The 14529-nt window shown below is 50.7% G+C and overlaps 1 protein-coding gene across 3 annotated transcripts in view; it reads right to left on the bottom strand.

The window, feature by feature from the left end:
- Positions 1-14529, bottom strand: part of COG1 (component of oligomeric golgi complex 1) — a 311531-nt gene that overhangs the window by 170855 nt on the left and 126147 nt on the right. For all 3 annotated transcript variants that reach the window (XM_069655104.1, XM_069655102.1, XM_069655103.1), the window contains exons 8-9: positions 8284-8430; positions 6398-6559 (exon numbers count right to left, since the gene is read on the bottom strand). In XM_069655104.1, coding sequence (XP_069511205.1) covers positions 6398-6559; positions 8284-8430 — 309 coding nt within the window. The remainder of the gene's footprint in view (positions 1-6397; positions 6560-8283; positions 8431-14529) is intronic.

Genomic DNA, 14529 nt, shown 5'->3' with positions numbered 1-14529 from the left:
AACAATCAGCCACCACATGCACTGCTCATGTTGCCACACATTCGAACAATAATTACATCCACACATTCACAGTCCCTACGGGACATAAAGGACAAAATCAGGTAAGGAAAAACAGTATTATGCCACGCTGATTTGTTGAGGACTAACAAAAACAAACAATTAACCATATAGATGGAACAAGTTACTTACCTGTAACTGTTGTTCTCCAGCATGGGTCTGGCATGGATTCACATGCTCATGAATATTCCCCGTCGTCAGGCTGGGAATCCTCGGTAAAGAAAAAACCAGTATCAGTTTCGTTTCTGATCTGTCTTTCGTAGTAATAACCAATCACTGGTCTCTGCGTCATACTGACCACAGCCAATGACTGCCCTCGACCTAAGCAGCGCCTCTGGCAGCCATCTTCAGATTTGGAAGCACGTGAAGTGGCAGTATGACCAAGTGAAGAGCCGCAGAGGGGTAGGCGGGAGGGTTCGCATGTGAATCCATGCCAGACCCATGCTGGAGAACAACAGTTACAGGTAAGTAACTTGTTCCTTCTCCAGCATGGGGTCTGGCATGGATTCACATGCTCATGAATAAAGAATACATAGCAGTACACACATGCACAACCACGGGAGGTGGCAAAGGCTCAACATTAAGCATTACATCAAACTCAACATTAAGCATCTTACCTCCTCACCAGGCTCACCTCAGGCGAACAGGTTGCGCAGCACTGCTTGGCCGACCCTGGACTCCTCCCTGGAATCCCGGTCGACGCAGTAGAATTTCGTGAAGGTGTGCGTCGACCTCCACGTAGCAGCCCTGCATATGTCCAGCAGGGGCACACCAGAAAGGAACGCCGTGGTAGCTGCGATCGCTCTGGTGGAATGGGCTCTCGGACGGCCAGGCAGCGGTCGGTTTGCCAACCGATGACAGTACATGATACAGCCGGAGAGCCATCTGGAAATGGAAGCCTTCGAGAGAGCCTTCCCCTGATTGACAGGTCCAAAGTTCACAAAGAGTTGTGACGTCTTCCGAAAACCCTTCGTGCGGTCCATGTAGAACTTCAGCGCTCTAGCTACATCCAGCGAGTGCAAAGTCCTCTCAGCCGGCGACGAAGGCGACGGGAAGAACACAGGTAACACCAAGAGTTCGTTGAGATGGAAGTCCGACGGTACCTTGGGCATGAAGGAGGGGTGCGTCCTGAGCACTACCCTCGTGTCGTGGAAAGTCAAGTACGGGGCCTTGCAGGAAAGGGCCTGGATCTCTCCCACTCGTCGTGCGGAGGTGATGGCCACAAGAAAAGCTGTTTTCCACGATAGAAACTTCAACGGGGCCGAGTGCAGAGGCTCGAACGGAGGTCCCATGAGCTTGGTCAGCACCACGTTGAGCTCCCACGCCGGGGCCGGAGCCTTCACCGGCGGGAACGATCTGAACAGTCCCTTCATGAACTCTTTCACCAGACGATGAGACCACAAGGACGTCCGCCCCGTGGTTCTGGTGTATCGGGAGATCGCAGCAAGATGAATCTTGATGGACGCGTGTGCCAGACCAGCTTTGGCCAGCGTCAGCAGGTACGGCAGTACTTGGGGGGCCGTAACCCGTAGAGGGTTAATCTTCTGTGCGTGGCACCAGACAGAGAACCTCTTCCATTTGTGTCCGTAGCATTTAAGAGTCGAGGACGCCCTGGCCTTTGCAAGAACCTCTCTGCAATCGGCCGGTATGTCGTATCCTCCAAACTCTAGCGCTGCAGGAGCCAGGCCTGCAAGTTCAGCGACTTCGGGTCGTGGTGGAGGATGGCGCCTCCTTCCCTGGAGAGTAGATCCGCGTCCGCCGGCAGCTTGATCGGCGGGGACGCTGACAAGTCCAGAAGGTCCGGGAACCATATCTGCCTCGGCCACGCAGGTGCGACGAGGATCATCCTGCACCGTGACCTCTTGAGCTGGTTGACGAGCCGGATTAGCAGAGGCAAGGGAGGGAACGCGTAGAGGAACAGGCCCTCCCAGGGGAACGAGAAAGCATCTTGGTGTTCGTCGCCGTCGCGAACAGGTCGATCTGGGGTGTGCCCCACCGTCGGAAGAGGCGATCCACCAGATCCTGCCGTAGTTCCCACTCGTGGCACGAGCGCAGCTCCCTGCTGAGTGAGTCGGCGATGGTGTTTTTTATCCCTGCCAGATGAAACGGCACCAGAAAAATCCCTTGGGCAACGGCCCAATGCCACAGGTCCTGCGCCTCCTTGGACAGCGCTGGGGACCTGGTTCCGCCCCGTTTCCTGATGTAAAACATGGTGGTGGTGTTGTCGGTGAAGATCCTCACCACCTTGCCCTTGAGGGACGGAAGGAAGGACCTGAGGGCCCAAAACACTGCACGGAGCTCCAGGACGTTGATATGCAGGGACTTCTCCGTCGGGAGCCAGAGTCCCCTTGCGTGCAGATTTTCGGTGTGCGCTCCCCACCCTTCCAGGGAGGCATCCGTGGTCACGGTCTCCTGGTGGGCTGGGGTCTGGAAGTCCATGCCCGCCGTCAAATGCGCGCGGGTGCCCCACCACCGTATCGCTCGTCGGAAACTCACGTCGAGCTTGATCCTTTCCTCGAAGCTGCCCGTCGTCTGGATCCAGCGCGCATCCAGGAATTCTTGCAACGGGCGCATCCGGAGCCTGCACATGGGAATGAGGTAGATGCAGGAAGACATCATCCCGAGGAGGGACTTGATGGACCTCACTTTGGCCGCGTCGGCCACCAACATCCGTTGCACCTTGCCCAAGATGGTCCTGGTCCTCTCCTCCGACGGGGAGGCCAGAAGGGACACTGTGTCGAGCCTGGCTCCCAGAAACAGTGCGACTTGCGCGGGCACCAGGTGGGATTTGGCGTAGTTCACGGAGAATCCCAGGTCCGTGAGGAGTTGGACGGTCCTTGCCGTGTGGACCACGGCGAGCTCCCTCGTCTTGGCGCGGATGAGCCAGTCGTCCAGGTAGGGGTAGACGTGAATCCCCTCGCGGCGCAGCTGCGCCGCCACCGGTGCGAGGCACTTGGTGAATACCCTGGGTGCCGACCGTAGTCCGAAGGGAAGGGCTTTGAACTGGTAATGACGCCCTTGGACCACGAATCTGAGGAATTTGCGGTGCCCCTTTAGGATGGGAATGTGGAAGTAGGCATCCTCCAAATCCAACGACGATAGGAAGTCTCCTTCCTCCAGCTGACCCAGGACGTGCTGGAGGGTGACCATCCGGAACTTCTGCGCCTTGATGAACTTGTTCAGACGTCGCAGGTCCAGGATGGGGCGCCATCCTCCCGTCTTCTTCCTCACGAGGAAGTATCTCGAGTAGACTCCGGAGCCCCGAAGCCTCTTTGGGACGAGTTCGATGGCGCCTTTTCTGAGCATCGCCTTTACCTCCAGGAGAAGTTGAGGGACGTGAAGTTCTTTCCTGGCCACGGGGGGGGACGCGGGCACCTTCTTTGAAACTCGAGCGCGTGGCCCCGGGCCAGGGCGTCCAGCACCCAACGGTCGGTGGAGATGGACTCCCACACGCTGACGAAGCCCGCCAGCCGGCCTCCCACCGGGGTGCTTCGGTGGGGGCCCGACCCCACGGCCGGTTCAATCCTGCTTGGGCGCGGCCTTGCCGCCTTGACCTCCTTGGCGACGACGGCGGGGTCCGCTAGACTTGCCTCGTCCTCTGTAGGCCTCTTGCGACGACGAGCGGGCCGCTTGACGGTAGGAAGCGAAACCGCCGCCGGAACCTTTGGAGGCGCCCTTGCCTCCGCCGCTCCGAAAGGGCGTCCGTCGTTGCAGGACTCCAAGGGCCCGGGCCGTCTCAGTATCCGCCTTGATGGCCTGAAGGGAATCGTCCACTGTCTTCCCAAACAGGTTGTTCCCGTCGAAGGGCATGTCCAGGACTCTGGTCTGGACGTCCTGCCGGAAATCCGTAGCTTTGAGCCATCCACGACGTCGAAGGCAAACGCCGTTGCCCAGCTGGCGGAACCCGGTGTCGGCGATGTCCGTCGCCACGGTGATGGCGTGGTCCGAGGCCACCTCACCTTCCTGCAGGATCTCAAGGGCCTCCGCCCTCTTGTCGTCCGGTAGAAAATCCAGCAGGGGAGCTATCTTGTACCAGAGCTCCCTGTCATAGCGGGCCACGATAGCCAAGGCGTTGGCCGCTTTAATCGTCGTCGCTGCCGACGAGATGACTCTACGTCCCATAGCATCCAATTTCTTTCCCTCGCCGTCCGGCGGGGAAGTCGATGTGGAGGCCGCACCCCCCCCCCCGCTTTCTTCCTGGCTGCCGCGGAGACGACGGAGTCCGGGGTAGGCTGCGCCCGGAGGCACAGGGGGGCCGTGTCCGGGACCCGGTACTTTTTCTCGTACCGGTCTCTTCTAGCTGGCGTCGTGGAAGGGTTCTTGAGGAGGGAAAGGCCCTCATCCCAAATGTCGTCCAACAGAGGCACTGAGAGGACCGTCTTCCTCTTGGCCTCGCGCCGCTGATAAAGGAAGCCTTCCTTTTTCTTCTCCTCAGGGCAGAGTTGGAAAAGCTCGGAAGCCCTGGAGATCATGGAGTGGAAAGATCCGATCTCGTCGGGCGGAGAAGCCCTGGTGGGAGGCGACGACGGAAAATCCTCGTCGTATGCCTCGTCGTCCGTACCCGTCGCTGCCGTGTCAGTCCCCGTATCATCCCCTCGGGTGGACGGGGAGGAGGGCTGGACGGGGCGCGACGGTTGAAAAGGAGGTGGTGGATGGATCCTTCTTTTCTTGGTAGGGGGAACACCAGAAGGTCCCGGTTCTGGATCCCCCGACGGGAGAGGTTCCTCCGTCAGTAACGGTAGCCTCGTCCTTATCTCGGAGCATAAGGACTGTATGGCCAACAAAATGGCCGCCGAGTTGTCTTGCGGTGCTGGCAGAGGGGAATCCGACGGGCGGGCAGGGGCCCGTCGTCACCTGCGTCGGGGTCCATTCCGACGGGCTGGCCTTCTTCCACGCCTAGGCCGTGGCTTAAGACCTCGATCAGCTCCTCTTCTGAGGTTGAGGCCGAATCTCCGACGACGCCCTGCCCCCCCTTCTTCTTCCCCACGGAGGGTTTCACGGGGGTCCTATCGATGGGCACAAAGGAAGACTCCCTCCGAGGAGGCAGGGAGATTCTGGGCCCTGAGGTCGCCACCACTGGTGCAGCCACCACAGGCTGAGCCAGGGCCGCCGCGACCGTTTCGATAGAGGGCTTGGTCGGCTGGATCAAGGCCTTCACCACCTTAGGTGCGCTCACCGCCTTATCCTTGAGGGAGGGGGCACTGCCACGCTCCTCCTCTGCCTTAGAGCTCGACCGGGGCCTCTCCAGGAGCTTCGCCGGGTGCTCGGCCTTCCTCTTACCCGACCCAGAGCGTTGGCTCGTGGTTGATGGTGCCGGGGAGGGTGCGCCCTGCCTGGTGCCCGTAGAGCCCGAACGTTCGGTGCTCCCGGTGCCAGCGGACTCGCGGTGCTTGGCCTTATGTTGGGCCCCTGTCGCCGGGGCGCCCTCAAAGGTCTTAGAAGACCGCTCGGATTTCTTCTTCTTCTCGCCAGACGGGCTCTTACCCTCCAGCCCGTTGGCGAGACGTTGATGGCGGTCCTTCATGGTCCGTTCCGACATGTTGCCGCAAAACGCACAGTCCTTCTCCACGTGCGTCTTGTCCTCATGAAGGCAGTAAAGGCAGAAAGAGTGTTCGTCCTCCTTGAAGACGTTCTGCAGCTGGCATCCAGGGCAGACCCTGAACAGCTTTCCGGGCGTCGAGCTTCCCTTCTCCTGGGCCATCTCCGAGACCGGGCCTGAGAAGCTTCTGGATTCCTCCGAAGTGTAGCTCGACGAAATCTTCACCCTTGAGGGGCACAGATGAATCCGACACGGGTCCCCGTTGATCGGATGTAGGATCGGTGGAGCTTGAGGCTCTTTGACCGAAAGAATCGAAGTTTTTTTGTGAAAAAAGTGCGAAAAATAGCACTAACGCTCGAGAGCAATAGCACGAGGATCCCAACACATGAACGTGCGGTAAAAATCTGAAGATGGCTGCCAGAGGCGGTGCTTAGGTGGAGGGCAGTCATTGGCTGTGGTCAGTATGACGCAGAGACCAGTGATTGGTTATTACTACGAAAGACAGATCAGAAACGAAACTGATACTGGTTTTTTCTTTACCGAGGATTCCCAGCCTGACGACGGGGAATATTCATGAGCATGTGAATCCATGCCAGACCCCATGCTGGAGAATTTACACGTACTGCAACAAAAACGATCCTGGATTTTGTTTTGTTTTTGGCTGCTACCATAACTTCCCATTAACAAAGTCCACACACATGCTAAGAGACTGCCATAATGACCCACAAATAGAGACCCAAAACAGTTTTAAAATGTGTAGCCAAAATTCTGTGCCATGCTCAGAAGGTTCTACGCACGCACCTGGTCCTGCTTGTCTTCAGACAGTTTCTCATAGCTGGCAATCACCTGTGCCATGCAATCCCTTATCAGCTCCTGCAGCGTCACCTTGGGCAGAGCATGGCCACCCACTCGGTTTATCTCCTGGCAGAGATTGAACAAAAGGGACTGCACATACCAAGATGACTGAGGGGAGTAAAAGAAAATCATTAAAAATATACTCTAGAAAAGACAAGCCTACGATTGATGTATAACTTGGTTCTAAGGCTCTAAAAGTCTTACTTATCATTGAGCACAGCACCAGTAATGAAGGCGATCTGTATACCTTACATAACCTGCAAGGCTCTTCCGTGGCCTTGCCCAATCACTCTTATGGTGACTTGCAGGAATGCAAAGCATATTCAGACAATCATTACAGCCACTTTCTGTGCTTTACACAGTATTGCTGGGATAGGTAAATGATGGAACAACTTAAATAATTACAGAGAAAGCAATGTGGAACTTCAATGCGTCCACTACATAGTTTGCTATGAATTCCTGACAATTACTCATGAAAAGGATGCTTTAATGTACAGAACCGCTCTGTAATCTTCTTAGCACCATGAAAAAAGCATCAGTTTTACCCTTTTTATGCAAAGTGCTCCAATTTGTATACATTTACCATGAATAGTCAATGTTTTCATTCCAAGTATGCATAATGACCTTAAAACGTACAAACTATGATAAAAAAGCAAACATTTGAAGCAGTGAATGGAGAGCATTAAGTACGCTGTCAGCCTTTGGTATAAAAAAAAGAATGACTCCCAAGCTTATCCTAATAACCAAAATTGTCCAGTGACTCTTACCCAGGGAATCTATTCACAGAACTGGAAATCAAATTATGGTAACCTAAGCCTGCAATTACATTTCCTATGTTTCTGGTACAACACTCAACTTCAGTCCCAAAACCTTTTCAAGGACCCAACACTGGCATCCATATTCCAAGGTCATAACATGGAATTCTAACAGGTCGTTTACAGGGATCGAAATTAAGATTGGAAAAGCAGGAGCTAAAAGCAGCTCCTGGATATTCATCATTAACCAGTCACCATGAGCTATTATTGGGGAAAGAGTAGCTAGCAAATAGTGCTCCGAAAATCTAACTTCCACCTAAGATGCAAACAGATCCTTTTGTCCATTATTTGGGACGTCTTATGCTTGAAGTGTCGTTTAAATGTGTCCTAATGTTGATTTATAGATTGTCTAACCAGGCTCTTCTGAGCTACAGGCAGGAGTTAAATAGAGCTCCCGACTCCGCTCAATTTCGAACCCTGGGTTTATTCAGTGGAAGTATCCCTTACCTTGGGTTGTCCTCAATCGACTTATTCAGTCCTGGGGAGAAGAAACCCCATCAAACCAATCAGGCAAGAATTGGATACTATTAGTACTGGTTGGTCCCACTAATGCCCAAGCTCTTCCTCCATATGAATGCAATTTTTCAGAAGAGGGAACAAATACCTAAGGTGACTTAAGGCATGTCCTTCTCTTACCAAGCAGGCATTCTGTCCCTGCTTAGAGATCAGGAATTGGAACATTTCAAAGGTCTACAAGGCATACCAAGCACAGCCCCCGCCCCTGAGAACTTGGAATTAAAAGAAATCTCCAAATAAAAAAAAAGACAGGGGACGATATCCCCTTTAAAAGTCTATTTAGTCACTGACTGGACCCGGAAATAAATCAACAGGTTCAGATAGCATTCTTCAACAAAACGTGTACTAATGTGAATTTGCTTTAAAGCAAACAGGACATGTTTGAGTCCCTTGACCCTTACCAACGTTCAATGAAGCGTAGGCTATTCAAGAACACTGATAATTGCTCTACATGTTAATTACCACTTAAGTATCCCATGTTATTTGAACAACGAGTCACACCTGGACAGGAAGACGAATTTTGGAGGTCACTGTAGTCCCAGTCTCGGTCTCCTCCTGAATTTCAATTTCTTCCCAGTTGGTGGCAGTGGCCAAAACAGACCTTGCAGCCTCCTGAAGTAAAGCTTGAGTGAAACTATGAACCAGCACCTGGGGAAATAGGAGGCACACTGAAAAGGGGTGAAGCAATCAAAACACATTCGGAAAAGCAATCGCAGTGAGAAGGCATTCTATGGCACTGGTAGTCATGTTACCCACAAAAGCATAGCAACAGGGCAAACCTCTGAACAGGTGTAAGAATATTGGCAGACCTCAAATAACTAAAATTTGTTTAGCATGTCTGTTGAATAAGAGGCTAGTTACCTTTAATAGGGTAACACAATTACCAAGGGTTAGATAGAAAAAGTGATGTGTGTGTTTTCATTGATCCTCAACCCCAACTATTTGATTTGTTCCTCTAATTATTTGTGGGTGACGGTGGGTTGAGAGCAGGCAATATTGCTATTGGTTGGGTGGAGTAGTGCGGACAGGCTCCGAGTGGGCATCTCCCATCGATTCTGTGGTAGAAAAATTTGGCAAAAGAACAAAAATTGAACAGTGTTCAACCTGTCCTTAAGCAGTACCATACGTAGCTGCTCCTAGGCAGTACCTAAGACTATCATTCCCAGACTGCACTCCTGAGCCTTACACCTAGACTGTCTCCCAGATTATCTTTCGCTCAATGGGCCAAGCAACCATGCAAGGAGCGATACTGATCGAGCGCACTTTAAAACAGCCCCCCCCCATCCATTAGTTAGAAATCAACCTGACTGACGACAGTGAATTTAGTAGTGGGGCCTCTACCCACTTCTCCATACAGGCATGCATTTGACAAGGAACTTGTCCCACCATACTATGCCACAGTTATGACATGGTTTTGCAAAAAGCAGGAAATAAGATACACATGCAATCAATGATCTCAACCACCTATAGACTGTGCCCCAGTACAATTGGTGAGAATCAACAGGAAAAGAAAACCCTTCAGCCCAGTTCACATGTGGATAGGGTCAAGTTGACCATACCATCTCATCAACTACTGCTTCCAGGCAAACAAGAAGGGGCACACACCAGGGGTGCTTACTTTCAAGAAGAACTTGGTTGGAAAGAGGAAGAGATCAATACCACTTAACCCGGACAATGCACACACTGCTAGAACTTTTCGGCTAGCACTTCTTGGAACAACAGTGGGGCTGCACACCACCATCTGTATAGCTCCAAAAAAAACATAGCATTGTTAACAAACACACCATGTATTATGAAAAAGGTAACCATGCTGGAGGGTCATGTACCCACATATGAAACCAGAGCCACAATGAAATCGGCAACCCCAAGATTAACAGTCTGCGACTCATTGACAAAGATTCCCACACAATAGAGGAGCTAAAAAAAGCCAAGTCCAATGAGGTGCACAAGCCAAGGTGAGGCGGATTAGCTGACAGCAAAGTCCCCAGAACGCCCAGATACCTCAATCCAGCACCTAAGCCACTGACCAGCCTCATGCAAAGGAAACACTGGGACCAGCTGCATCCTCATCAATATGGTTCAATATCATAGCCGTCTATGGTCTCCTAGAGAAAGAGTGGGGGAAATGACCCGCTTACACAAAGAACACAAATGCCAAAGGCATTTACTTTCACATCAATCCTGAACTGCAATGCACTCCTGGTTCACTGCCAAATCACTGATGCAACAACCTTCACATTCTCGCCGAGTTACTGGCCACCTTCCAAAAACCTGTCTTTTTCTGACAAATTCATTGACTCGATCACTAACCTAATAGTGGATCACAACTACTTATGGCTGGATCAGGACTCCATACCATAGCCACATTCTTTACACGAACCTTGAGACCCTGCACCTGAAGCAACTTGTTAAGGGACAAATCCATGCCGCAGGATATAAGGAATGTACTTTTCTATGTTGATGAATCTTACAATAGTGGTCACTTCCGCAAACCCTTCTCTGGGAGAACCAACTTTCAATACAATTCACGATACCCATGAATTGTTACACCCTTCTTAGGTCCAACAAGGGTCCAATTACAGTGAGCAGAGCATGGAAAATCAGGGGCTAAGTGGGCACATCATACCGAAGAAGGCACATAAGACACCCTCCACAAACTATTTCAAAAACTCCAAGTAGCTGCCCGCTGGAGATGGTACACAAACAACAGAATGGGCTCAAGCAACAGAGCAAGAGGATGAAACAAACCTGGAAGAAAACTAAACCACCATTGACAAACATTCATACCAACACCAACTCCAATGTACAGGGCTTAAGTGATGAAGGTTAAGCACGCCTACTATACAGGCCACACTGGGGGGGATTGGAGGAGGAATAACCACAAAAGAAAATATTAAAAGGTAATCAAAGAGAACATGAACCAATGGGTCTGTAGCAACACAGGTTTGCCATTCAGCAGCACTTCAAAACCAGAACAGCCCTATTCACCAACAAAGGGGCCTGGATCCACTAATACATTGAAAGAGGCTGACCCATGAGCACCCTGAGCATCTTCTGCATCATTTCTGAACACAAATTCCGAGCCTTAGTTCGCCACCAAATTTGCTGGCTCCCCAGATGAACCCTGCCCTCCAAGCACCTATAAAAGCTATTGCTCACAGCAAAGACCTTCCATACTCCTAAAGGCTCTCCTAAACTATGACAAAGTAGGAATCATCTCATAAGATTTCAGACCATCCTTCTTAAAATCTCTTAAAGCCATGAGAGCCAACCAGACTAAACTGACCAGCAACTGCCTTTTATAACAATTTCCAGCCTGATGCTCAGGGTGTGAGAGCAACTGACCCACAAGCATAGCCACAAGGACGCCATTAAATCACTGACTCTTTAGTGGTATATACCACAGTCAAATACAACTCATGGAAACTTGAATAAAGGGATTCCCACAAAAGAACAGAGGATACACAGTATTACTACTTAACATACTGTGCAGAGGAGTACGACATTGTGCAGATTAAAGTCAAATAAACCTTTCCACAGCTCATTTTAGTGTCCGGAGTTCACGATCTGGTCCTTTGGGCCACAGGTCAGGTCATTCACCAACCTGAATCCTTATGTACACAGGGTTTGGGATGCCACCAGATAGCAGCGAGGGAAGCCCTTGCAGTTCTCTCAACCACAGGCGATAACTTGCACTACTGAAAATGGAAAGGAACGGTTGGGAGGAAAAAAGGCTAACCTCCTGCAAAGAGCTGTGGGACGGAAGAGGAAAAGCAGTCAGTATCTAGGGAACGCACAACAGATATCACCATGCAAGTTCTTAAGCAATCTGCATACCTCATGCTCCCTCAGGTACAAGGAGAACCTATGAAGACTTGAAAAAAATCCATTGAGTGGGCAATTGCTGGTGGAGCGAAGGCTCAAGCGCTTCACCAAAGGTGCCAGACATAAGAACACAACTGGTGGTTCAGCAAATGGAAACGATACTCTGGAAATACGATGTAATGAACTAAGCCAATCTCATAGGCACGCCGATGCCAAAAAATCTAAGAACTCAAAAGCCAAAAGTCCAAACTTCACTAGCTCACAGGTGCCAACATAAGATCCTAAACAGTAAATGGAACAAAAGGGACTTAGGACGCACAGAGAAATAGAAGGGAAAAATGGTAAGAAACAAAATCATTGAAAATGAACAAGTGTAGGACACAAGGGAGGGGAAACTGACAGGAGTAAAAGAGAATTTAGATAACCAATGCCAGAAGACAAGCAGTGAACTCCCAAGGCATACCAAAGCAGACAGGTCTGGGTTGGCAGAAGAGGAGATGTGTCGGAAGCAATGGGAGGCAGAGTCAGGAACACCTGGACACAGTAATCAGAACGAAGGTGCACTGCAACAGAGTAACACCGCTGTTGAAGAGCAAAAAGGAAGCAGAAAACTAGCGTGGGACAATCATGAAGCAGGAACAGTAGAGACATACGGCACACAAATATTAAGGTCATGGGCATGGCTATGGGGATGCCAGGAAAATGTGGCCCTGTAGTTCTGTATCAGCTGGCTAATCTACAGCACTCTTCTGTCTGTGTCTTGTAGGGAGGGGATGTGCCCCCTGGATGAGATGCCTTCATCCCACCTGCCATTCCCGGAGCCATGGCCTGTATGTAGAGGGCCCCGGGCTGGGGAAGTGCCATGGTCTCGTAGTGACATCCAGGTTACCAATTTGTTCCTTATGGGCCCCTTAGCAGCCGGATCTGCTCAACTGAGACTTGGTGTCTCATAGGAAAAAAATGGAAGCGATAACTATAGGGCTCAATCCAGTAGGCAGATGTGTAGAGAAACTATAGCAGTGCTCAGCCTGTGCTAAATACAAAAAACAGTGAGAAGTTTGTCAATGGCATCCCTGGTCTCTGATGCTAAAGCGACTGATCTGGTGACCAGAATGGAGTACTAGAAGCAAGCAGGATGACAGAAGTCATACTGGAGAAGGTGCTGGATGGACGGAGGAAGAGACTAGCTGAAGCAGAGGGCACAGTTTAAACTTTTTTGCAACAATGGGTGTAGCCTCTAGGGCAGAGGTAAAGATTTCAAGTTGCAAGCTACTAGCCAGACATAAAATATCACTCGCCACCTCAGTTCTATACATTGTGATGAATTGAGGAAATTCATCCCTTCTCCCCAAGGCAGAGTGTCCCAATTTCCCCCTGCCCCACATCATCACATTTTCCCCCGTGAGGCTAGGGAGGCGAGTGCTAGGAAGAATTCTCATAAATGTGCCAATTCCACCCACCTTTGACCCCTCCAGCGCTTTTGATGAACTTTGGGACTTTGAACTTTTCAATTCAATGGGTTTTACTCTTGCGTTTTCTTTGGTTATGGAGTTTAACCAACTCCATAGGTATCATCTTTTCATTTGTGCCACATAGTGCCCTTAGTGCACAAGGAAATCTTCTCAGGCTTTCCCAAGGTTTACATACCTTCTGTGGGATAAACTATTGTACAGTAAGTAAAGTGACATTGACCAATCTTTTAAATTCCTAGACCCAGCCCACCCTCTCTTACAATAGAGTGCTGGAGGGGTTACTTAGTATCCCGTATCTAGATACTCATGTAGCAATCAAATGCTACCCTTTCCTCTCAGAATGGCTGGTGGCAGTGGTTTTACAACAAACTACCATGATTTTTCCCCGACCGTGAACACTGGTAACATTAAATCGCGGGAGCCATGTTTTTCAAGATGGCGTCTGAGCCCCATCTGTAAAAACAGGTCCCGGTCTTCTTTCGCCATTTCTTTGGTTCCTTTGTTCATTCGCCTTTGGCGGTCTTCAGGAGTGAAGACCGCCTCTGGCGTCTGAGTGTCTGGGGTGGGCAGGAAGTGAGGGAGGTGCCCGAAACTCCCTGTGCTTAGTCTCCTAGGAGACCCAAATGAACTCTGTGGTGATTGGCTGGCTGACTGTCCGGCAAGGACAGCCAACCTGCTGGGTGAGTGACAGCTAGGCTAGAATGAATGGGAGGGAACTGAATAAAAAGGTAAGTCTCTTGGCTTGGAAGGCAGAGTCGACCACTGGAACGAAAGAACCGAAGACTAGCTTGAAGAGGACGGCTGCTGCAACTCCTGGACCAGTGGTTCACCCGGTGAAACCCTGCTGCAGGTTCAAATCGCCAAGTTCACCTCCACAGAGAAGCCCCTACAAGGACGACTTCTTCGTTTGAGTTGGTGGGACCAATCAACTCGACAGTAAGCCACCTGGATACCAATCTCGGAACTGGTTGCATTTTCCTCAGAGGGCTGAAGGAAACCTTATAACCAGGGAGAGGGACACCACCTTGTGGGATTTACTACAGTTAACGATTTGAAGTTTGCCAAGTGCCAGCTTTTTGACCAGTCCCAGTGCAGGAGACCCCCGACGTCCGCCATCTTGTCCCCACGACTGAGGCACAAGAGCGAGATCTGCATAAACTGTCAGGAACAGAAGTCTTCAGCTGCATCTTTGTCTTCATTTGTAAGGTACTGTGAAATAAGACAAGACTACTTACCTCTCGCGGTGAAAGTGCTTGAAACTTTTGCAACTCGCAGGCCTAATCAGCTTGTGACCCAACATATGATGATTCTTTTTACAAACTACTTCCGAGAACTTTTGCAGAGACTTAACCGTTTACTTACCAGAACCGCTTTTTACCCTATCCAAGACTTTAGCCCATTGACTTTGGCCTAGCCTATTGAATTGAATTGACTTCTGGTGAATTCAAAG

Source organism: Ambystoma mexicanum, chromosome 3q (genome assembly GCF_040938575.1).
Source record: "Ambystoma mexicanum isolate Mex_15411 chromosome 3q, UKY_AmexF1_1, whole genome shotgun sequence".
Classification (NCBI taxonomy): domain Eukaryota; kingdom Metazoa; phylum Chordata; class Amphibia; order Caudata; family Ambystomatidae; genus Ambystoma; species Ambystoma mexicanum.
The sequence above is the reverse complement of the archived record's forward strand: the minus strand, read 5'-3'. Positions and strand labels throughout refer to the sequence as shown.